General features: G+C 39.2%; 1 protein-coding gene and 1 long non-coding RNA gene across 2 annotated transcripts in view; one reads left to right on the top strand and one right to left on the bottom strand.

Annotated features, from left to right (window-relative positions):
* LOC144365034 (uncharacterized) overlaps positions 1-24,707 on the bottom strand; it is a 152,194-nt gene that overhangs the window by 69,378 nt on the left and 58,109 nt on the right. The window lies entirely within an intron of this gene.
* Ednrb (endothelin receptor type B) overlaps positions 3,486-24,707 on the top strand; it is a 31,397-nt gene continuing 10,175 nt past the window's right edge. Inside the window, exons 1-2 of the mRNA XM_005324792.5 lie at positions 3,486-3,764; positions 4,558-5,090. Of these exons, the coding sequence (XP_005324849.2) occupies positions 4,605-5,090 (486 nt within the window). The 5' untranslated portion in view covers positions 3,486-3,764; positions 4,558-4,604. The remainder of the gene's footprint in view (positions 3,765-4,557; positions 5,091-24,707) is intronic.

The raw sequence follows: 24,707 nt of genomic DNA on the forward strand, positions 1-24,707 counted from the left end.
ATTAAAATAGACCATAAAGAAGCTGAACTATGTTGTTCAAGAGCTGAACTATGTTGTTTTTCTTTTCCACAGACAAAAAAGGAAGTGTGGCCTTCCTGATCCTCATATTCTCTACAATCAGAAAAAAAAAAAAGCAATTATGCATCATTTCTAATTACTTTTAGGTCTATCATTACATTAGGGATGTGGATTATAGGTACTATCAATTAATCATGGATAAAATTCAAATCTTATATATTTTCTCATTTTAGGCATACTTCTAATTTATGAGCCAGATTTTAATTACAGAAGTTGATAATGTACATAAAATAAATTGGTAAAGCAGAAATAATGTCTTAGTGAAAGGTTTAGTAGAAATAGTAGCCAAATCCAAAATATTCAGATTTTGTTACTTGGCAAAAATAAATGCATTTTCAAAAAGCCCTTTAGCTATGGGTCATGGGGTTGTATACAATTGCCAAAGCTCTTCAAACTGTGTACTTAAGTCTTGTTCATATAGCTGTACATAAATTATACTTTAATTTTTTAAAAAATTCCTTAGACATAAGGCCCACATAGCTATAGTCACCTAATATAAGAGAAAAATCCAAGAAATAGAATTGTTCCTGCTGTTTGCTATTGATTTGTGCAGTCACTTTAAATCTTTTTTATGCTCTCACTTCTACCACTGTTTGATCATTGGATCTAATCCTCAGGGAATGTGTGGAAAAGCAATTGAATCGACTCTCTCTGCATTTTTCACACACCTTGTCCCTCAGCATTCATGAATTAGCAAGTTCAAGGTAGGTTTAGAAAGGCACATTCGTATCAAGAGGATTACATGAAAGTATTAGCCTTTTTGTGGCTAAAAGGGCTTTTCTTTTTTCTCTCACCAGGGGAAAAGGCTTGCTTTGGTGAGCTCCCCATGGCAAGCCTCTGTGGGGAATGAATTCTGAAGTACATTCAAGCCTGTCTTAGGACTTCTTGGTAAAAGTATTTGAAGGAGATACTGAGATATTGTCCATCAGCACCTTTCTGACTTTGGAAGGTAGTCTGAATCAGTTTGGAATTTTGACAGATTTCCTAGAACACTTTCAGAAAAGCAAGTTTGTAAACGACTCCACATTTATGTAGCACCCCCAAAGTAAAATTATCAGAAATGCAAAATTAGTCTACAATCCACAAGTTTTCAGGAAAGACTTCTTAAACTTTGATACAATATTTGACTTATATATACAAATGAAATTTGCAAAGTATTTAACTTCTATTGAGTTTATAAATAAAGTTGATTAGTAAGAAACTTTTAATCATAGGGTGAAAAACACCTGTGTGATACCAGTACTATCCAAGGCATGAGAATAGAATGTAAAAAGAAAAAGGAAGTTGGCCAAAGACACTTCTGTTCCCACTGTTCTGTACTCTTTCAAGGTCAGTCTTTCAAGGTCAATTTGTCAATCTGACTGATTAATTAGAGCAGGAAACAAGTTAATCCTTTCCTTTTTTTTATAAAAGGGAAAAGTGATACCAATTTCTTATGACTTGATAATGAGGATCAAAGTGTTAATTTTACACTTTAAAGTAAAATTTTTAAGGTTAAACTTCAATGAACTATTATTAATTTAAAACACTGCTTTCTCAAAAAAAAAATAAGGAAAAAAAAAGATTTAGTCTCTGTAATTAAGTTAATCCAAACTACATTTTCCATAATCAGATAATGTAGATTCAAATCCTAGCTCCAAGTCCTGGTCTCACAACTAGTCTTGTGATCTTAAGTGAATTTTTGAGACCCAATTTCACCATTTATCAAATCATGAAAAATAATATCCAGTTCAACAACTACTCTAAGGAAGTAAATGAGCTTCTATGGATGAGGTGCCTAATATAGATGATAGTTCCCATACAATTCAATTCCACATTAGAAATATATGTTTACCTTAAAATTATTTGGCTTTGTTCTTGAGTATGACAACTAGAACTGCTAAAAGTACAATTAAATATTGTAAATGGGATTGTCAATCTGTGAACACATTTCTTTATTTTTTTTTGTAGAACACATTTCTTGAGGTCAACAAAAAAGAAATTAATTAATTCACATTAAATGAATAATAATTCACAGAAGTCCCTATGATTGAGTGCTAAGCAGTGGTTAACAGTCAAAAAGCGCAATGAGAAAAGGGAAGAGGTAAACCTCAGTGAGGAATGGAAAGACCATCCTGGAAACAGTAGAAGACATGTGAATAGAGGTGGTGATAAAGATGAGGGGGGAATGGGGAAGAGAAAGCCACCCTACAAGGGTGTGATGTATGCAGACAAGGCTGCCTAAAAAGGACAGGTACAAAACTGCCCTTGGTGGAGCCAACTGAGCAAAATATTCATACACCAAAAGCACCCATACAATCCCTATCCACACAAGGCTGTATATTGCTGCTGGGCTCTGGTATGAAACAACTGAATGTTGACCTTGTTTTAACTGAGACAGGGAGGATAAGGGCTGTGCTCAAAGCAGCCAGATTTGGAATTACTACTCACAACCTCAGACCATATTTCTCATTCCTTCCACCTTACTCTAATCATGTTCTTAACCATATTTCACACTGAAAGTTCACCTTTTAAAGTAGAAATTGATTTTCTACTTCTAGTTTCACATAAAGCATTTCACAAGAGCCCCAAATCCAAGATTCTCCTTCCACTCATTCCATTACTTAGCTAGGAAGCCAAGAACAAGCCACCTAGTTGAGAGCCAAACTGCTACATGGAAGGGTTCCTTTGGGGCCTGAAATTTCACAGATTCTGCAAGGACTTTGTTGAGAACAAAGGAGTATCATCCACTGCACCTCACAGCCTGAATTTTAGACAGGATTGGGCAGATCTGTCAAGTCAGTATTATTTCCCTCTGTGCCATAAAAATGGAGCGTAAGGATGGCAGGCAGAATCTACTTTGTTGCTCTGCCTGGTAAATAAATACTATGTTGAATTTACATGATAGCTTTCTGATTATTTTCATATCTCCTGTATGTATCAGATCCCTCACAGGTGCAATATTAAAATCCCTGGTAGTGACACTTCAGGACTTCAGAGAGAAAGAATTATGCTAAACGAAAAGAGAGAGCCTTTTCTGGTGTAATGAGGGCCTGGGAAGAAAGGATCGCCCTCTTCCGTGCTGTAGCGTCTGTGGACTTGAAACTTAAGGATAAAACAAAAACACCGCGAAAAGTAGTACCCCTAAACCAACTCAATATGACCGCAGGACATTTATCTGAAAGAAAACTCAACTCGGCATTTAAAGTCCAGGTTAACACGTTTAATGCAGAAAGCTCCTTCCAGTCTGGAGTCCCAGAGAATCACGCGTACGTGATTACTTGCTCGTGATTCAGTTCTTCTTTGCAAGAACTTAGTACTATGACAAGTAAACAACCTTTTAGGATGCGTCTCTGGCCGCGGACTGCCCTCTCCAGCCAGCAGCTCCCCGCTGATGCTGTCCAGGCATCGCCCAAGGGGAAAGGTTGCCGCGCGGTCGGAAGGCGCGGGAGGAGTCTGCGGTGATGGATGGGGAAGAGACGAATGAATTAAAGTACTTGTCTGGGGACAATAGAGACCCTTAGCAAGCCGTGGAAGCGACGGAGTCTGGCATTCTCTCCCTGTTTCGTCAGAACCAGGCCCGCCTGCAGTACAGGGAGGCGTGGTCTCCTCTGGGAACCGGCTGGAACCTAGCTGCGAGCTGAGCGCGGCCCTTCTGCGTCTGGGCAGCTAGGTCTGGGATGAACCTGGGGCGTCGGTTCTTCAAGGTAAACGTTCTGGCTTAGCGTCTAATTAATATCAGGGACAAGATCTGGGGCTTCAGCTTGGTTTACTGGTTTGGGGGGCGCGGTTAAGTAATTAGATCCACATAACTTATAGATACAGCAAATTAAAATGAGGTTAGGGTAAAGGCGAGTGAGTGAATGCTGGAAGCCACTTGGAAGAGGCAGAACCTTCCAATTCAAAGCGGATATTCCCCTAAATTGGACTGAGCTGAGAAGTCTCAGATTTTTCTTAGTCCACAGGAGCATTCCAGGGCGATGCCAGGGGTAACCTTTTTGCAGTCCACCAGGGAGTAGCGGCTTTTCGCACGCCCGGGGGTGTCTTTAAATTCAGACGCTGGGTGGTTGAAGGTCCCTTACACAGCAAAATGTGGCAAATAGCATATGCCCTTGGCCTCGTGCCGCTTTGATGCCCTATTCCCCACGTTTAACTAAAACATACTTGTCTTTCTCCCCGCACATCGAAGAGCTGCAAGCTTTGCTTGGGACACACATCCTTCCCTCCCCGTCACACCCCTTCCAGAATGCCCCGCCCCACTGCCAGTGATTTACCCCTTGGCCGGACTTAGGAAATAACACTGGAAGAGGAGTCGGGAAGGAGATTCAACTCGCGCGGGCGGGTGACGCTAGCCAAAGTTCCCCCCACTGGCGCGCAAACTTAAGTTACTTTTGCGCGCGGGTAGTGGAGACGCTTCTGAGTTCTGCGCTAGCGTTCGCAGAGTTGGGCTTGTGGTAGCTGATCCTAGTGTCCTGTCTGAATTCTCCTCTCGGAATCCAGACTAAAAGCAGCACAGCGGTCACCGGACGCCCACTGAAGCAAGCGGCATGCTGACGCCGCCAAGCCTGTGCGGATGCGCCCTGATGGCGCTGGTTCTTGCCTGCGGCGTAGCGGGGGTCAGGGGAGAGGAGAGAGGATTCCCGCCAGCCCGCGCCACTTCGTGGCTTGTGGGGACCCGAGAGATAATGACGCCGCCTACTAAGACCTCCTGGTCGGGAAATTCCAACTCCAGCCTGTCACAGTCCTTAGCACCTGCACAGAAGCCTAAAAGAGGGAAAGTGGCAGGACCCCTGCCACGCACTCCCTCCCTTCCCCCATGCCAAGGAAACATTGAAATCAAGGAGACATTCAAATACATCAACACGGTTGTATCCTGCCTAGTGTTCGTGCTAGGCATCATCGGGAACTCCACACTGTTGAGAATCATCTACAAGAACAAGTGCATGAGAAATGGTCCCAATATCTTGATTGCCAGCCTGGCCCTGGGAGACCTGCTGCACATCGTCATTGACATTCCTATCAATGTCTACAAGGTAAAGAACGGGCTCCTTGTTAATATCCTGGCGGGCTTCTGGGAGGGTCCTATCTGGAAAGAGGGACATGAAACAGTCTTTAGAAAAAGATTCCTCAAGAATATTCTTCCCCACCTAACAGTAGCTTTGGACCCAAATTATCTTCTGATCTAAAATTCTCTCTGGTCTAGTAAACTTCTGCTAAACTTATTAAGACAAGTGTAGTCCCATGACCATCCGCATTACTATCATTGGAAACTTATTAGAAAAGAAGATTTTTTTTTTCTACTCACCCCAAACCTACCAAATCAGAAACTCTGGGGTGGAGCAGAATGATCTGTATTTTTAAAAGCTGTCTATGTGATTATGTTAAACTGTAAAGTTTGAAAACCACTAGTTCTGAACTCCAGTTATCTGAGTATATCCTCTCTGCTCAAAAGTGTAGTACACAAACTGGCAGCGTTGACATTATCTGACAGTTTGTTAGAAATGCAAATCTACCTCAGACTTCATCAGATTCTGCATCATAGTGTGCTCTGGTGATTCATATGCATATTAACTTTGGGAACCATTGTAAGGACCCTGAAAGTGGGGGAGCTGAAGTAGGTTTTTAGGAAACAGATGGCCAAGAAGAAAGAAGCCCAGGCAGGTGAGTTGGAAAAACTTCATCTGTTGCAAGTGGCTCTTAGTTGAATGGTCACAACATATCTGGGTTAGATATATTACTTCCCAGACTCCTTCCTGCAACCCTCAAGTAGATATTTTCACTTTTTACAGATGAATGATAAGATGTTGAAAGTCTCACAATAAGCCAGAAGATCACAAAAATTTGTGAGGTTCCAAAGTACATGACATATGACTGTACCCCATTGATTATTTCAGGGACCAAGAAGCACTTAAAGTCTACAATGGTTTCAGTAGTTAATATTGCTGTGTGATTACCATACACATATCAAAGGAAACAGGCTTAAAGAACCAGGCAGAACATATGCACCCATACTGTTTGACTCCAGGGTGTTTTGGAACTCTGGATGCATCCCAACACCTCTGGTCTCAGTTTCCACAACTCTACGATAAGGCTGCTAGTGCCCCCTTCTATGGATTTGTGGTGATAAGAGAACCAATCTAAGTGAAAAAAGATGGAAAATTTTAAAGAGCTATGCAGATATCTAAAACCCAACCTTCTTATCACCAGCAGCAATAGAAGTTCTATATAAAAGCACAACCAAAGTGTAAGGAAATGAGAATGCACTTTCTGAAATTGCCAAAGGTCACCCCTAGCCTCAGTACAAGACAGAAAAATGGACTATAGGGCTGGGACTTGCTGTAAGGGATACTCTTTTCTGACCTCTGTGGCAGAAATGGTTACCATAAGGCAGACTTATACATTTCCCTTCATGAATGGAAATCCTAACCCTAATAGCCATATTTTAAAGGAATTCCACACACTTCTGAGATTTAGAGATGAGACTCAAGTTATGATTCAGGATCTGGAGGGAAATGCTTTAGGAAATAGGGTATAAATTGAAGAAATCCCAAAATCCTAGATGGCAACTGGTTCTGATGAACTCTACAGGTTTTTTTGGAGAAGTGTGCAATGAAAATAGTTGTTAATATGTAGTCACAACTCTAGTAGGACAAGAGGTGACCCATTTGTTCTTTAAGGAGTCCCACAGTCTAAGTCATACCACACCATTTGGCAGAGGCATTTCAATTCAATTCATCAAACTGGAACAGAGAAACTTTCAATACAAGGTATTGTGAGAAATTAAAAAGTGAAACAAGATCCCTAACAAAGGGGAGATTATAATCTAGTTTTGTTAGGTTTGCTCAGAATTTTATGGAAGTTCTGTTTAGGAAGATCTTAATTTAAAAACTCACACATCTAGTCCCATTAGAAACCTCCCTAAAAAAGCCAGCAGCTGAAGTACAGTGTGAAAGGTGGGATTGAGAATATTTTTGTCTGTTGTGTTACCTCCAGATCAGATGTAAATCAGTTCTTCCAGGACCATCTTACTTTCTGTCTGATCAAATGAGTGTTTTCCGTAAGTGGGGAAATTATTATCTAACTAAGCACCTAGGTTTCCTTTCATTTCAAATTACTTTACTCCTTCCCTAGGCAGTTACATCCTTTTCCCTGAAGCCATCCAGTCTATCAAAATTTCACTTTTTAAATAAACTAATGAGTCATTACATATCTAACCATCTAGCTCTCTACATTGGGCAGAAACAAATCCATTACATAAATTAGGTCCCATTGCTAAGTTTGAATAACATGGAACCAACCTACATTGTTGCCTTTGGTTTAACTTAAGTCTTAATCCAACACTCGTTATGTACTAGATGAGTGTTTTTTTTTTTCTCATTAAATCACTGCAACAACTTTATGGAAAAGGTATTATTATTATCATCCCTGTTTCAGAACAATGAAAACTACATATCAGAGAGGTGAAGTAACTTGCCTGATGTCACAGCACTAAAAAGTGATTAAACTGAGCATGAACCCAGGCCATCTGGCCCTAGAACCTGTGGTCCTCCCCATCCCACTGCACCAAGTGTAATCAGGCAGAGCATGGCTTCCAATGAGCATTGTTAGGACTTCATCTGAGTATATTAGTGGAATTATGTGACACGTGGCAAGTAGAATACTTGGTAAACAAGTACTAGGATTAATTTAATTTGTTTGAGGATTTCTATCTCTTGAAATACCTTTCAGATAGTCTGTAGTGTATAATGACAATAATATCAGTGGATGTTACTCTAAAGACTTTATTCCACGAAATGCTTAACCCAGGACTGGTTAAAAGTCATCTATTCCTGTAAATAATTGTGGCACTATAGTAAGTTCTTTTAAAACGCATTTAGAATTTCAGAGTAGTCATTTATAATGATTTCTAAAGAGAATCATTTCTAATTTAAGTGAATTATGAATGTCATTTAAATGTATCTCAAAGTGGGCAACTTGAATCTCTGAGCAAGTAATTTCTAATTTAGTGGGAGGGGGTAGTGCAGTGCTATAGTTCTCTTTGAGAATCCAACTTACACAGTTTCTGGAAGTTCATAGAGTCCCCCATAGCTTTTGTTGATACATTCTGTGGGTGCAAAAATGTCTGCTGATTTAATTTATTTAGTGTTGATTAATTTAATTTATTGGATTGCATGATTATTTAACACTAATCTGAAGTTCAGTAATTATTGTGTTCAATAAATTTGCAAGCCAGAGAATGTCACTTTTTGCTGGAAGCCACAATCCTTGATGCAGCTATAAAATGGAGCAGGACTTCTCACAGGGGTGCTGCTATGAGGAGCTGACAACCTGGGGAGACATGACTGCCCTGCCCTGCCTGGCCTCCCTACAGGAGCTGGGTCCCTAGAAATGTTCAGGTAGAGTCAGCCCACTCTCCAGCCTCCGGTGCCAGGAAATCCTGTATTGAAGATCAGGGAGAGTCTAAGAACACTGAACAAATTGTGGCTATTGAAGCACTTCAAATACTCTAGTGAACATGCTGAAAATCATAAGCCTCATTTACCCATCACATGAGTACACATAAGGCTGTGCCTATATTGCACAACACAATCCAGATGAAAATGGAAAATTCACACATCCAAAGTGGATATTTCAAAATAAATATAGATATGTGTGTACACACCCATACATACATGAAATATTCAATGTTATATGAATGTACAGATACATAAGTAGATAGATGAATATCACTTGGCATGGGGCCTGGCATATAGATACCAAATGATAAATGTTATTAGAATGTGTGTGTGTGTGTGTGTGTGTCTGAATAAGACTGGAAACTGATTTTTAAATTATTTTTAGCTGTTGTTATTACAAATATAACTACAAATAACATGTTTGTACATATAGCTTTGCACACATAGATGACTACTTCTAGAGGGTAAATTTCTAAAAGTGAAGTTACCATTTCAGAGGTTGTATGCAGTTGTGATTTTGATGGATACTAACACATTGCATTTCAAAGTTATTATACTCTTAGTACTAGTCACTATTTTATATAACCTCTCCACATAAATGTATGTATATTAATATCTGTTTCTAAAATGTCTATGAATCTTCATTGATTTCCAGTATTTACGAGGTCTTTATACATCTGAACCAGTGGCTAGTGTTTAACTATCTAATGCAGGGGTGACTCTCTCCTTGTTCACAAGCTTCTCACTGTGTTCTTCTTACATGTGCTAAAATGAGTAGGGTCATCTAGATGTTTGTTCCACTTAAAACCTGTTATCTGACTACTAAACTGTGGTCACTCAGAGGTCAAGAAGCTATGAAGAAAGCAAAAGAGCTGAGTATACTTGTGTACTGAGTGTATTTGGGACAATTTCTATGTTGTTGCTTAGTTTGCTTTAGCAGCGATATTTAAAATGACTTGGTTGCAGGTTGGAAAGAAATTTAAAATTCTTGAGCAAATAATGAGTTCTTAAATTATTTTTGGATTTTATTTAACAATATAACTCTCCTTATACTATATTTATATGGATAATTGAGTCAATAAAATTCTCAAATGTAGTTTCTTTTATGTGTAAGCAAATTGAATTTGAAAAATAATCTGTAAACTAATAAGGCAGCTATCAGTATTGCATTAACTAGCTTGATAAGAATCCAAATGTAATCAGGTGTGCGATGCCAGTGAAAAGCTAAAGCAGCCTCGTGACTCATTGGAGTACTCTTAGATGGTTTTGCTGTTAAGACTTTGCAGGCTGCCTAAAGAGGTAAGGAGGTCGCCTTCTCAGTTCTGAAAGGCCAAGTTGCTGATCTTTAACGTTTAACTAGTTACGATGGAATATACATAACATTAAAATGCTGGCATGTGGTGGAATTGCTTCACTGAGCCCACAAATGAGTTTTCAATGAAGTGAACCTGGCAGGTAATCAGATATTTTGTGCCAGAATTTCTCATCAAATTCATCTTTCTCATCCTGTCTTAGACTACTTCTAGTACTTAACAAGTTTGTTCATAATTAAACAGTTTCATAGTTAGAAGGAGAAGTTGATGAAACACCATCAAATTTAACTGTTGAAGTTATAATTTTCTCATCAATCAACTGCAGTATATGCATATGCAGAAATAAAAGACACACAGGTATCATTAGGGAGGGAGTCTAATTTCTTCTAATTTAATAATATTATAATTAGTCCAATAACTAAGACATTTTAGTGACATTTAAAGATATCTTAATGGCAGAAGCATTTTATGCCAAAAATGGAAACTATATGTCTTTGAGATTTACTTATTGATAGCAAAAAAAAAAAAAAATAAGAGGCACCAAGTAAACACAAAGTATTATGTTTGTTAAAATGTGTTAAGAATAAGACTATTAGCTCTGGATGACCTGAAATAACAAATAAATACTCCCAACACCCATCCAACAAAGTACCTAGAATAGTCGATAACAGATTAATACTTGTGGAAAAAAAATTTGTTATATACAACATATAACTCTATGGACTTTTTCTACTCAGACTTTCACAAACATTCAAAAGAAAACAGGGGGAAAGCTTGGTCCCGTCTGTATGAGGGTATGTTAGTCATGACCAAATAACAGATCAATAGCAGAATTCAATAACACGAAAACTCCAGACTTCATGCTTCCAATGCACTGTTTTTTATGTTAGCCATACATTCCTGTGACAAAGGGTTAGCAAACATCGGATCCTGGGCAATGAAAGTTTCCCTAGGTTGACTCTATGGAATTCGTTGTATTTGCCTTTGATCTGACACTTGGTCACTCCATAAATCCAAGTCTCTAAAAATGTCAAGGTAACATTTTCTTTCAATAGTGCAAGACTTACCTATCAAAGCATTTACATTTTTTTTTCTTTGCACACTTAAAGTGAGTTGTTCAAGATTGTAGATATTTCCATAGTTGTACAAACAGACAACATGGCCAAGACTCTGTTGTCTCAAGACCAGGCAGCCATGTTCTTCTTCGTCTCACAAAGAAAACCGTATAAGGTTCTCTGAGTGGCTCATAAGCTATAGTTGATTCTTTTTAGAGAAACATGTCAAATGTTAATAAGTGATTAAGTGCTTTCAAGGGTGTTGACAGATAAAGCCTGAGCTGACATAAGATATGAGATGTAATTTATGATGTGAAACAGTTTCTTTTCGAAGTTTTCAAAGAAGAGGTTGGTTATGTTTGGGAGAAAGAAAGCTCAGTGTGGGCATGGGTATACCTTGGCCAACAACTTGTCTAATTTCGTTCCCAAGGATTTTGTATTAGAGTTATTTCTCTTTATCTATAGACCCTCCAGTGAAAATATAAAAGAATAAGAAAATAGACCAGATGTGGTGGTAAAAGGCAGGAAGCGGGTAGAGGAGTGGGGAGAGGAAGAGAGAGAGAACAGAAGAAGAGGATATAAAGGTCATTCTTTCAGAAATTTATTATCAAAGCTGACTGAAGCATTTTTCTAGCAATTCTCCTCTTTGAGGCTCCAAACCGTACTCAGGCTTTTGGATCTGTTTCCCGTCTCTACTTTTCTCTCAGTTTCATGAAAGGAGGAAAACTATTCTTGGGTTGTTCACATTGTACACATCACTTGGTGTTTACAAACTATTTTAAGAGTTTTAAAATTCCATAGTAAATAGACATCTTCTGACAGTGAGCTGATCAATGTTCATTAATATATCCCACCGACAGAAATAGGTCTAAGTACGACATGAAATTACTTAATGAGGATTTTTCAATTCATTCAGTTGGAGAATCTTATTCCAAGGCCATAGGTTTCTTCAGGTGTCCCCTGATCTTGGAAGATCTACCTCAGATAAATGAATCTAATGGCTTGGTTGGATCTTTTCAAGATATCCAATGAGTCAATGAAAGTTGTTGGGTTTTTTTGTTTGTTTGTTTATTTTGGGTACTGAAAACTGAACCTCTCTGAGCCACATCCCCACCCCCTTTTTACATTTGATTTTGACATCAGGTCTTTCTAAGTTGCTAAGGGCCTTGCTAAATTGCTGAGGCTGGCTTTGAACTCATGATCCTCCTGCCTCAGCCTCCTGAGCCTCTGGGATTACAGTTGTGAGCTACCACACCTGGCTCAATGACAGTTTTTAAGCATAAACTGTGGGTATACTTTTAAGTTCAGATAATAGGGGAGTAGCAATCCAGTTTCTTACTGGTCTATTACAGACTTAGAAATAAATTTTACTGTGATACTTAGAGAGAAATATATTTGAGGTACACTTCAATTTCTCCTAAGAAATATACTCAAAATATCTTTTCTGTCTCTGCTTCTCTGCGAGGTTTTGTTAGAAGAACTTTAATTCGCCAACATAAAACCATTGTTCTATTTCAGTAAGTCATAGGAATCTTTCCAGAGCAATGGAGCACCCTATGTTTTATGGGTGTGTATGAAAGAAACTCCCCAGGAACTCTGCCTGGCACAACTCCAGGGGGTACTGAATGCATCATGACCTATTTAAATGGAGCCCCTGGGGGACAGGTTGCCATTATTTCTGACTCACATATTTCTAACCCACATATCACCATCTTTGAGTGATTAAGTGCATTTTGATGTTCGCAGAGTAGAACTTGTAATTTATATTTTTCCCCCGAGGGCACGAATACAATGAATGTCAAAAAAATTTTCTATACACTTGACCGTAGCTTCCTTTGAATTCTATGTATGAATTAAAAAAAAAAAAGAGTTCTGACATGGAAATCCTTGAATGGGGATGTCCTATCTTATTCAAACACTGAAAAACTTATCTGCTATAGGAAACCTAGATAAAAAGAGAATACACCCTTTCCCGGGCCGTGATGTGCAAGCACTCCCTTATTTTCCTCTTCCGACTCTTTGTAAAAACACTTCGGTAACCGGTCTATTGAAACAAATGCTGCTAATAATTCATCACAAGATGGAACAGACCAGTGTCCTCCTTGATGAGCCGCTCACCCACCCTCTAAATTGTCATCTCTTACAGTGTCCATGTTTATAGCAGCCACCTTCATCACACTTACAGTTCCCCAGGGACAGAAGTTCCTCACCAAGTCACATTGGATGGTGAGAAACAGTAGGATCTGTTTCGTATCAGTCATTTCCTTGACAAGTTCGAGTAGGAAAGAGAGTGGGGGATGAATTTTTGTCTTTCACCTTTTCCTGCCTGCTGGGAAGGACAGAAGTCCAACAAGAGTACAGCCTGCCCTCAAGCCCTGATCCCAGATTCCTGCCTCTGCATGTCAGGAAGACCTGATCATCCACCTGGACCAGAAAATGCAAAAAGCTAATGCACAGTCACCGCATTTCTCCAAAGAATATATTCAGAAAATGAGATTAAAGGGCTTCTGACAAATGTTTATCATTGGTTTTGCCTTGTGCTCAAATGCATTCATTCATTCACTCATTCATTCATTTTTACTCAAAAAGCACTCAGTGTGCCTCTGTGTGCCAGGCACTGTGCTACGCATTATAAATCTGTAGAATATTCTGAAACAGTTAAAGCTCAGTGTATACTCTCAAATTTAAAGATTAGAAAAAGCAAGTGGTATGTTTGGTTAATGAGGCAAGTGAACATTTACTAGTGCAAGACAATTAGAGTTTCCTGTGGGGGCTTAATTCCTTTTGGCACGAACAGGGTATGTATTAACAGATTTTTTTTTTATTTGTTAGGAATGTAATTTTTAATTAAAGGAGAAATGAAAATGTAAATCTTTCAGTTGGAGAGATCTCATATTTTTACAGTATCTTTAAAGGAAGGAGGATATTTCCTATTCATGCTTCTTATCCTTTTAGAAAAAAAATTAAAATTATGTAACATAAAAATAATTTTATGATATAATATAAAAGTAATTTATTTAAATTCTCCTTTTTTTCTTTCTTGGTCATCCCAACATAAAGTTATGAAATGGTGGCCAGCCTCAAATAGGAACCTTAGAACCACTATGTTTATTTATTTGTTTGTTTTTATCATCCAAAAGAAATGTGCTGGGGAACAATATAAGCCTGAGGGGAAAAGGGAGCAGGACTAACGTAAGCTACCACTTTGTCATGGGAACACAGCACTGCCAAGGAGGACTTAACCCTAACAAATCTATTCAGTTAGATCAGACAGCATGATGTGAAAATCAGTGTCAGTTGCGGGAGAATCTGCTAACTAGTTCACATTTGGTAAATATTAGGCAACAGATTTTTCAAACTTAATTTTAATCAGAACCTAAAAATTTAACTCATGGGAAAGGATACTGAACTCCAATTTCCTTTTAGTGGTCAGACTGACTTTTTTCTTTTTTGGTGCTGGGGATTGAACCCAAGGCCTAATGCATGCTAAGCATGCACTCACCACAGAGCTGTCCCCTAGCTTGGGACTGACTTTTTTGTTTACATGTTTGATTTGTCTTTGGCATTTAGACCTTGCCCTTAAGTTATCTAGTTAATGGGATAAAGTCCAAAGAAAAAACTAAAAATAGGGACTAAGAAATGTGTTAACGCTGGGTTTGAAGTTGCTTCCTCTTGCAATAAAGCAAACCAGTTTCCTCTGCAGAGGGGGAAGTTGTCTTATTCGATTTTAAATTATAGATGTTGACTACTGTTATTTTTTTTTCTAGTGATTGGTGAAAGAGTGAATGTCCAGGAATCATAAAAAGTCTGTAAGAACATTCTCTCACCAAATATTACAAGATGGCATCTTGGGTGAGAATGATTTTCTTACCAAACTTCACAGCTTTCCCATACCCAGGACTTGGTTTTACATTAAATAAGAAGTTGATGTCTTTGCATTTAAATAAATTCCAAAGCCATGCACAGAGACTGCCTTGCTAGTGGCATTTCAGTGACAAAGATGAGCATCATCATGGTGGGCATGTTTTCTGTCATAGGGTATCAGGCTGTGCTGTGTCTCCACAGAGCCTTCTGATCAGAGAGAGGCAAAGGCTGAGCTTTTAGTAGAATAATATCCTTCTCACTACAAAATATTGGAAGCAGCAGTGCAAACTCTTACCCTGTCTTCCCGGTTTCTCAGAACCAGTAGCATCCAGCTTTGAATCAAAAGCATGAAATACTGAAAATTGATGAAGGATAATGGTGCCTTCTGGATAGACCTTTTCCTTTCAATATTTAAGAGTGGAAAATTGTAATCTCTCAGTTATGAGTAGGTTTCTTACTATCTCTGTGTTGAATTTGAAGAGCATTGTTACAATTTTCAGTTTATGTTTCCCTATCTTCTGTGATAGCTTGGGTCAGAGGTTGGGCTGCAGGCCTCCCAGTGGTATGAAGAGCTGTAATCCAGTTTCTAGGCTGAGCCAAAAACAATAGCAACCTCGAAACAGAGCTGGGATTCAGTGCAGAACTCATTTTCATTGGCTGGCCTGCTTCCCCTACAAAGGCCTGGACACTCGTGCGTTTTGATTCTTCTGATGGCTGTACCTACATGATATCAACATTAACATATTTGGAAACAATTTGAGAAGGAATATAATTTTTAAAAATAACCAAATGTTTGGATATTATATAAGTAGAGTAGCTAGATATTTCTCCAGAGAAATAATAGAACCAGTACAATAAATAGATAAATGCAAGAGTGGATAATGAGGATTTGATTCAAGAGATTATGGAGTTCAAGGAGTCGCACTATCTGCCATCTACAACCTGGGAATCCAGGAAAAGCCAGTATAATTGAGTCCACCTCCAAACATCTGAGAACCAGGGGAGTTGATGGTCTAAATCCCAGTTCTGAGGAGCAGAGAAGATGAGATGAGGTGGAAAGCCAAAGGTGTCAATTCCTCCTGCCCCCTTCTTTGTTCTATTCTTCAACACATTGGATGATGCCCACTCACACTGGGGAGTCCCATTACTGAGCCCCCAGATCAAATGCTAATCTCACAGACATACCCAAAAATATATAATCTTGGCCCCCAGAGGCTGGTCAAATAAACACATAAAGTTGACCATCATACTAGGTTATTAGAAGAAAAAATTAACTCTGAGTTTAGACATTGTACCACTGTTTTTAACACATAGCTAAGGGTTTTAAAATATTTTACTTAATTCCAAGTATTATTTTTGTAAGATAAGTTCTTAAAAACACTATCTTGCAGGTGTCACAGTGGTTATAAGCGTAGATTCTGGAGTCGAACCAGCTGGGTACACATGTGTATCTAATACTGAAGTGAGTGACCCAAGACAGATGTATTGTTATCCAGTGAGGAACAATCATCCTACAGTTTTGTGGCTTAAAACAGTATAAACATTCACTATCTCCCACTGTGCCTGTAATTCAGGAATTCAGGAGTGGCCTAGTTGGATGTCCTGACTTTGGGTCTTTCTGAGGGTGCACTCAAGCTACTGGCTGAGGCTAGAGTCATCTGAAGGCTTGACTGGGACTGGAGGATCCTCTCATTCACACAAAAGGCAAATTCTTGCTCATTTTCAGGAGGCCTTAGCTCTTTGCATGTTGGCCTCTCCCAAGCAGTGGCCTCATGACATAGCAGCTGGCCTCACCCACACTGAGTGATCCAGAGAGAGCAAGGAGGATGCCATGATGCTTTTCACAAATTACTCGCAGACATTGCACATCATCACTTCTGCCACATCTTATTGGTTAAAAGCAAATCACTCAAGTCCAATCCATAGTCAAGAAAGAGAAATTAGGCTTTGTCATTGGAAGGAAGAAATATATAAATATATAAAAGTGGACATATTTAAAACCAACACAGCAAACGAATAAACTTCTAAGTGCCTCAGCTTTCCTTTCTATAAGACGGGGATTACAGTAGCACTGCTTCACAGGATTACCTTAAGAATTTGATCATACGGTATATATAAAGTGCTTTGTATGGTGCCTAGACCAACATTGGTGGCATGTAAGTATAGGTTTTTTTTATTCATCTAAAGACAATAAGAATAACTGGACAGAATATTGTTTGAATAATTTATACCAAACCAGGTCTCCCAGTATCCCTGAAACCAGTTGGAATCTTTTTATTTTTATGTTCCAAGGGCAACTGGCTGTTCTTTTAAAGCAAGTTCCAAGATTATTCAGACTTGTAGGTCCCAGAGTTTACTCCATTTCTGTAAATGGCTTTCCTATTTACATGATATAGCTCTGTGAGTGTACTGATGATTGGCATCTCTATGCTGAACCCACCAGCAAGTTCTGCTAGCTAGCTCTACCTTCAAAATAGACATGGTTCATCACTTGTTCTCCCCAGGCCAGCACACTGTTGAACCTTAGTCATATCTTTTATGCCTGATACACAGCAAACACTGAACACTGATGCTCAGAGTATAGAAGTTTAATTGAGAAGGTATCTCCCAAGATGGCAGGGGACAAGGCCTCAAATCCACCTTCTCCCAGCAAGCATTAGTATGGGTTATATAAGGGGAAAGGTTGCAGAACAGGGAATGCAGGGGTGAAATTGGTAGTTTCACAAGTTTCAATAAAATCAAGGTTCCCAGACTTCTTGATAAGAGTGGACATCTGGTGGACCACCAAGCAAGCTATGGTTCTGCAAATCAAGCTTGTAAATCACCATGTGTTGCTGTTAGCTCATTTTCCTACAATAAAGATAACAAGGTTATCAATGATAATTGATACTTTTAGGAATGGGAACAGGAAGTATGTGTGCAAGTCTGGTCAGCTTAATGAGTGGGAAGAAAGAATATGATCTGGGTTTTTTTTGTTGTTGTTGTTTTTTAACTTTAGGGAGGAAAAATGATCCAAGCCTTTTATAAGAGAAAGTATTTTATTAATTCCCTTATAGAAACTGTTACAAATCCCTTCTGTCCATTTTATTATTCCTCAATCTTGAAGGACGACAGATGATGACCCATCTGGTACTTATTGCTGAGAAGGAGTGGAGGATAGGGGATACAGGAATGAAATTGTTGCACCTAAAATTCAAAATATTTACAAGTTCCAAGGGTAAATTCAAGACTGTGTAAAAGCCAAAGACTGTGCTCTTTTTTACAAATGTTTTATTGTGACATTTTGAAGCACATTTAATTATAGCATAAATCACAAATAAGATCAGTAAAGTGGACACTGAGAATTTAAGCATCTGAGAAAATACAGATTCATAGCCGTAGGGGGTCCAGGGAAACAATCCTGGGTACCTGCCTTTTAATTTCTGGTGCTTCTGGGATATTTTTGAAGCCAGGATGCCTGTTTATGAACTTCTCAACATGAGTTTCAACTTCACCAAAGGCATTACTTTGCAACACAGTAGGAAGGATTCTCCATAGCACAAACCCCACCTTACTTGGTTAGGGTATATTCTAGAGCAATGTGGTCATCAAGCACTACTCTAGCTAAGGAATCTATTCCTTTTTGCTGAAGGGAAATGACCTTAGCAGTTTCATTAGCTATAATCTTCAGGGTAATAGACAGCTTTCTAATTATGTATTCATGGGCTTCTAACTCCCATCAGGGCAAGAAGGTTCTGCCAAATGTGTACCAAAATCCATCTTCCTATTATCCAGTAAATAGTAATAAAACTCTCTCTTAGATCTTGAGAATAATTTTATAGAGTTAGTCAAGTGCTTAATTTCTTGGAACAAGTGGATAAAAAGACAGGTGACCAGATATCCCAGTAGACAACCCTCCCCCCAATTCCAATCATGTATTTACTTCTTCAAAGAGTCCCCACAGACAAATAGGTATCCTGTCAGAGAATGTAAAATCCACAATAATTTTTAAAAATTGAGCTTTGAGTCTCAGGGCAAGGCTTCCTTGACTAGATCAAACCATGCATCTGTAACCACTGGGTTTTGAACTTCTGATTGGTGTTTTATTTATTGAAAATCAAGATAAGAGTCTGGAGTTTTTAAACAGAGAATATATTTAAAAATATATTGTAGGAGGAGTATAGACTCGGAGCATCCTGAATATTGAGCCCTCCATAGGTCAAAGAGGAAGAGTGTGGTTATTTTGTTGGCAGACTTGATCAGAGACAGGAGCCTAGTAATCAGGGATTTCTCTTACACAGAATTTAGCTAAACTGTTCCTGGTTAAGAGGATGTCTAAGTGGTCTATTAATTTTGGTAGTACTGAAAGGCTCAGGATAGGTCATAACCTCAGAGTATTTGACAAAACTCAAGTTTTAGCATGGAGAGATTAAGAAAATACCAGGAGAGGTGGTACATGTGATCCTGGATTGTCACCTAGGCTCTACATATCACTTTGGAGGGTCTTTTATGATATCTCACAGTAAAGTTAGTAACCATGGGAAGTTAAGTAAAGCCAAGGGGTCGTGATTATGGTCATAAACCAAGAGGGATTTCAGTAATATATCCAATAATCAGTTAAATGTCCTGCCTTATAGAGTTTGAGAGATCCTGATCATCAGAGTTATTTTTTCTATATGAACAAGGGTGAGGAAAACAATAATATAAATAGAAATCATATTGGCTAGTTCCCAAGGAAATGACAAAATGTAGCTAAGGAAAATAATGCCAGTAATGATACACGTGAAATCACATTTTGTCTTGGCCAGTTAGTTTTTAAAAGCAGTTGTTTTAAAGAGAAGGTTTAAGTCTGTGATCAAGTTCTTTGTCCCCTGGTCTTTGGGTTCTTTGGAGTCAGACTAGGGTATGACTAGCTTGAGTTGGGTGTGATATATCCTCAGATCATTCTTCTTTCCAGGATTTGAGAAAGACTCAGTCTCTAGCCTTGAACTGGTAGAGAGGTACAATTGTGGGGAACAACAACCTGATGGAAACAAACTCATGAATAGAAGTCAAGACCTCATTTAAGGTTTCTAAATAACCAATGATTGTGATTCCTCTTCTAGAGTCAAGTCTCCCTCTGGTGGGGGGCCTGGACTAGTCTCCCACATATTAATTCATATGGGATGAACCAAAGTCTGCTTCTAGATGCCACCTTTACTCAAAGCAAAGCAATAGGCAACACCTTAGTCAAGTTGGTCTCTTGGCACATTTTTAAAGTGGCTCTTTTTAAAGTGAGATTCATCTTCTCCATCTTTCTGGTAGATTGTGATGTCCATGAAGCGTGTATTTTCCAAGTTGAGGCCCAAGACTGAATACTTGAGTTATTTTAGCCACAAAGGAAGCCCCATTATCACTTTGTATAGACATAAATGGCACATATCTAGAAATTATTTCTTTTGATAAGGCTTTAGTTATTTCAGAAGCCTTTTATGTATGGGAGAAAATGAACTGATATTTAAAATTTCTAGAAGCCCTTGCAACACGGGTACTCTGTTTGCCAGTGTTCACTAAGACTTCACCCTTAGTGTTGAATTCCCTTTCACAAGTTTGAGGCTGAGTCTTTGAGGTACTTTTGGCATAGACTGAACATTGTTGAGCCATCTCGTTGGACAGGACTCTGTCTGTTGGGGCCTATCTGGTATCTCTGGACCCACTGCAGGGTGTTATTCCACTGGAATGGGTACTCCAGTGGAATTATCTTAAGAGGTCTTTTAGTATAGCCTCTGGCACAAGAGAAAGACATCTCAGACACCCACTCTTATGTCTTTTTAAGTCTCAAAGGGCAAAATGGAGCTGGTATTGATTTAAATCAGTTTGTGACACTGGTAGGGTCAAAAGATCCTCACAACTCAAGATTCGTGCAGCCTTTTTAGCAAGTTGGTCAGCTAGTGGGTTTTCTTCAGCTATTGGTGTCCCCGGCAACGAATTATGATGACTATTTTCTTTGGTTCATTAATATCTTATAATAGAGCCAAAATTCCTGAAGTGTGTTTGATATCCTTATTACTGAAGGTGAGCAGGTCTTCTTCCTGCCAGATCACCCCTTGGATAGGAACCACGGAGCATGCACAACTGGAGTTGGTATAAATATTGACCACCTTATTTATACACAAGTGTAGAGCTCTTCTGAGGGCAATGAATTCAACCTTCTATGCTAAGGTGCCAGAGGGCAGGGCCTTTGCTTCAGTGGTCTCTTGAAAGGTGACAGTGACACATTGGATCTGGCACTATTCTTGATCCATGAAAGGTACTGTCAGTGAAAAGCCTATGTCTGATGTTCCCAGTGGTTTGTTGGTCAGGTCTCGTCCAATGGAAAACATTTATTCAGTGACTGAACATAATCATCAAAGCCAATGGGCAATAAAGTGGCAGGATTTAGGGTGGGAACCACTTTTAATTTTTTATTAGGGCTGTCTAACAGAATAGCTTGATATCCTCCCAATCAACCTCAAGTCAGTCAGTGACCTCTTTTTATTCTAACAGTGGAAGGACACCATGTGGGCTGTGGGTGGGTAGATGGGTGGGGTTCATGGTGCTGCCTGCCCCAGAGTGAACATTTCAGCTTCCTGGAGAACATCACAAGTTGCTGCTACTGCCAAGAGGCAAGGAGGCCATCCTCTTGCAGTTTTGATCCAATTGCTCTGACAAGTAAGCTAAGAGTGGTGAGAAGGACCAAGACTGTGACTTAGTACCCCAAGTCTTGGTCCCTGCTTTTCATGTACAAAGAGGTTCAAAGTCTTTCTTAAATTGGAGAAACCCAGAGCTAAACCAACAAGCAGTTTATACTTTATCTGGTAGAAAGCAGATTGTCATCCCTCAGACCATTGTAAGGATTCTTGGTGTCCTCCCTTTAAAGCCCAGAAAGAAATTTGACAATGAACACTGAGTTAGGAATCCAGATAGGACAAAATCTGACCATCTCCAGAAAACCACACAGTTATTAGTAGGTCATGGGGCTTTAATTGTGGAGCTAATTTCTTTAGGAGCTCAAATTCTAAGTGTTAACAGTCTCTTTGGTCTTTTTCTTGGAAATTGTATATTCCCTCTCAGCCAGGAGGTTTAAGATCTGAACAACATTTTCCATTAAAGCTGCCTTGTTCTTACTTACAACCAAAGGTTAGCTACATATTATGGGAGGATCCTTTCTTTTAGCTGAAGGTTCCTTAGGTCTCTGGCTAGTATTTCCCTAAAGATTGTGGGAGAGTTCTTAAACCCTTGTGGAAGCACAGCCTGACAAATTTTTTGTTTGGCATGGGGTTTGGGATTTGCCATTCAAAGACCAATACCTCTTGAGAGTTTTCTTCTAGTGGGATGTAGAAAAAGGTATCCTTTCAGCCTAGTGCAGTGAACCAAGAGAATGCAAGGGTTGGGAACAACTGAGTATAGATTCTGTACCATGTTATTTTAGGGCCTGAGAGCCTCTACAGGCATTCTTCAGAATTTGGCCATTTCACTGGAAGGTTAGGCATATTATGTGGGGAATGGCATGATCATATTAGACCTTAACTTAAAAAGGCCATCAGAAATAATCTCATTACATTTTCCTCTTTTGTAAGGGATATATTTGAAATTAGTTATTTCATGGTCTTTCTTTAGGAACACCCAGATATGTGTGTGATCCAGGAAGATTCTGACTTCCTGTTCACCTGTACTTCCTCTTTCATACCCAGTTCAAGCTACCTTCTGGTACCTCCAAGGAGTCCTCAGTTATTCTGTAGCAAAAATTGGTTATCCAGCCAGTTATCAATATCAGGCATGTTTAGATGAAACAGCTATCTCTAGCCCATCTTTTGAGAAAAGTTACCTGTACATTCAGTTTTGCTAGGCACTCTGGCATTGATAGAAAGCTGTGCTTGAAGTTCATGTTGCCAAAGTGACATTCCAAAGGCTACGAAAAAGGTTTCCCCTGATATAGCCAGTTACAATCATATGGTTTTTTAAATCAGGAGATAGGCATGTGTTAATTTCAGAATAGGTTTCCTTCTTTTATCTGTAAGATTAATTTGATCCTCCCTGTCATTTGTAGTTAAGGCTCCTCTAGTGATATAAGGAAAAATCATGTTAAATCTAAGGGAGGGAGAGCGTGGGCTTCTTAATCTGTGTGTGTGTGTGTGTGTGTGTGTGTGTGTGTGTGTGTGTGTGTGTGTGTTGCTCGGGATGGAACCCAGGACCTCACACATGCAAGTTCTCTACCACTGAGTTACATCCCCAGCGTTAGGTGTGGGTTAGGCCAAATTATGTGCCCTGATGGGTATAGGAGAGAAAACCGTTATAGACTTTTCCTCCCTTCTGAATAATTTCTCTACTACTCTATGCTCCCATTAGGGGATGGAGTGTCTGCAACCACCAGTTGAGGAGCTTGTGGTAGCAGAGCCATTTGTGGACTTAAAACATTTAAAGATTTTTCTCTATCTTTCTCCCATTCTGTATCAGCGACGACAAGCTTAAGTTTTTCTTTGCCTGCTGAATGATGATTTTACATCTGCACCAAGCAGGTCCACTTTGATAAAGTAACAGGAAGCCTTCCCATTTGCCTTCTCTCTTACAAAATACTTCTAATTGTCAGGCGGTATAATGACTTAGGGTCCTATTTATGGGCCATTTTTCTCCTAAGCCTAAAGCCTATGAAGCAAGGGTTCCTCTATTAAATTTTCCCAGGGGATCCTTATACATGAAATCCAAGAAATTGAATAAAAATGGAAAGAAAGAATTTTGTAGCCACACGTCCCAAGGCAACTCATTCAACTGTTTCAAATTGAAACCAAGGGCTGGGGGTGTAGCATGCATAAGGCCTCATATTCCATCCCCAGCACCACACACAAAAAATTTTTTTAAAGAAAAGAAAAAGGGACAAAAGTTATGAAACTCATGAGTTTCTCTGCTTCAAGTGTTGTGCACCAAAAGTGACTGGTTGTTACAGAAGACAGTCTGGAGAAATCCCCCGGACAAACAGTACCTTGGCTCTTCAGGGGCTCTCCAGATGTCCATAGTATTAGGGTCAGTTCACCATGGGTACAACACTCCTGGCTGGTTCAACAAACTTGTCAGTGAACCCTCAAATCATATTCATGTGCACAATGTATAGCAAGCACCAAACATCAAACACCAGAGTTTGGGGTAGAGAAAGTTTAATTGAGAAGGTATCAATCAAAAAGATTGAGGGAAAGTCAGATCCACCTTCCCCCAGCAAGTGTAATTGTGGGTTATACAAGGGAAAAGAGCACAAAAGGCAGAAACTGGTACTTTCACAAGTTTCAATAAAACCAGGGTGTGTAGTTTTCTTCACTCTAATGGACGTCTGGTGAACCGATAAGCAATCTATAGTTTGGCAAATCAAGTTTATAAAATCACTCTGTGACCCTGTTAGCTCATTCTTCTGCAGTAAAGATACCAAGCTTGTCAATGATGATTGATAATTGATAAGAATGGGAACAGAGAGTATGTGTTCAAGGTCTGATCAGCTGAGGAAAGGAGGAATATGCTCTGCCTGGTGTTTGATGTTTGGTGTTTGCTATACATTGGGCACATGAATATGATTTGGGGATTCATTAACTAGGGAGGGAGAATGGACCAAGCCTCTTAAGAAAGAAAACCTTCTATTAATTTCACTTGGGGGGCTCAGTTATAAAGGCACCACATGGTCCAGCCTGCCACCAATGCTTCTTTTTTGACTCTACATTTTTTTCTATACTAAGCAGTCACAGTGACCATTTAAAAAGGGGAAATAATGTAATGCTTTTCCCTACTCTGAACATTATCATGAATTTCCTCGAAAAAGCATTCAGGGTTGGATGTAGTGGTATAGGCCTCCAGCAACTCAGGAGGCTAAGGCAGGAGGATTGTAAAGATTGAGGCCAGCTTCAGCAACTTAGAGAGACCCTGTCTCAAAATGAAAAAGGACTAGGGTTGTAGCTTAGGGTAAAGCACTCCTGTTCTCAATC

The sequence above is a fragment of the Ictidomys tridecemlineatus genome, chromosome 6 (assembly GCF_052094955.1).
Source record: "Ictidomys tridecemlineatus isolate mIctTri1 chromosome 6, mIctTri1.hap1, whole genome shotgun sequence".
NCBI classification, from domain to species: Eukaryota; Metazoa; Chordata; class Mammalia; order Rodentia; family Sciuridae; genus Ictidomys; species Ictidomys tridecemlineatus.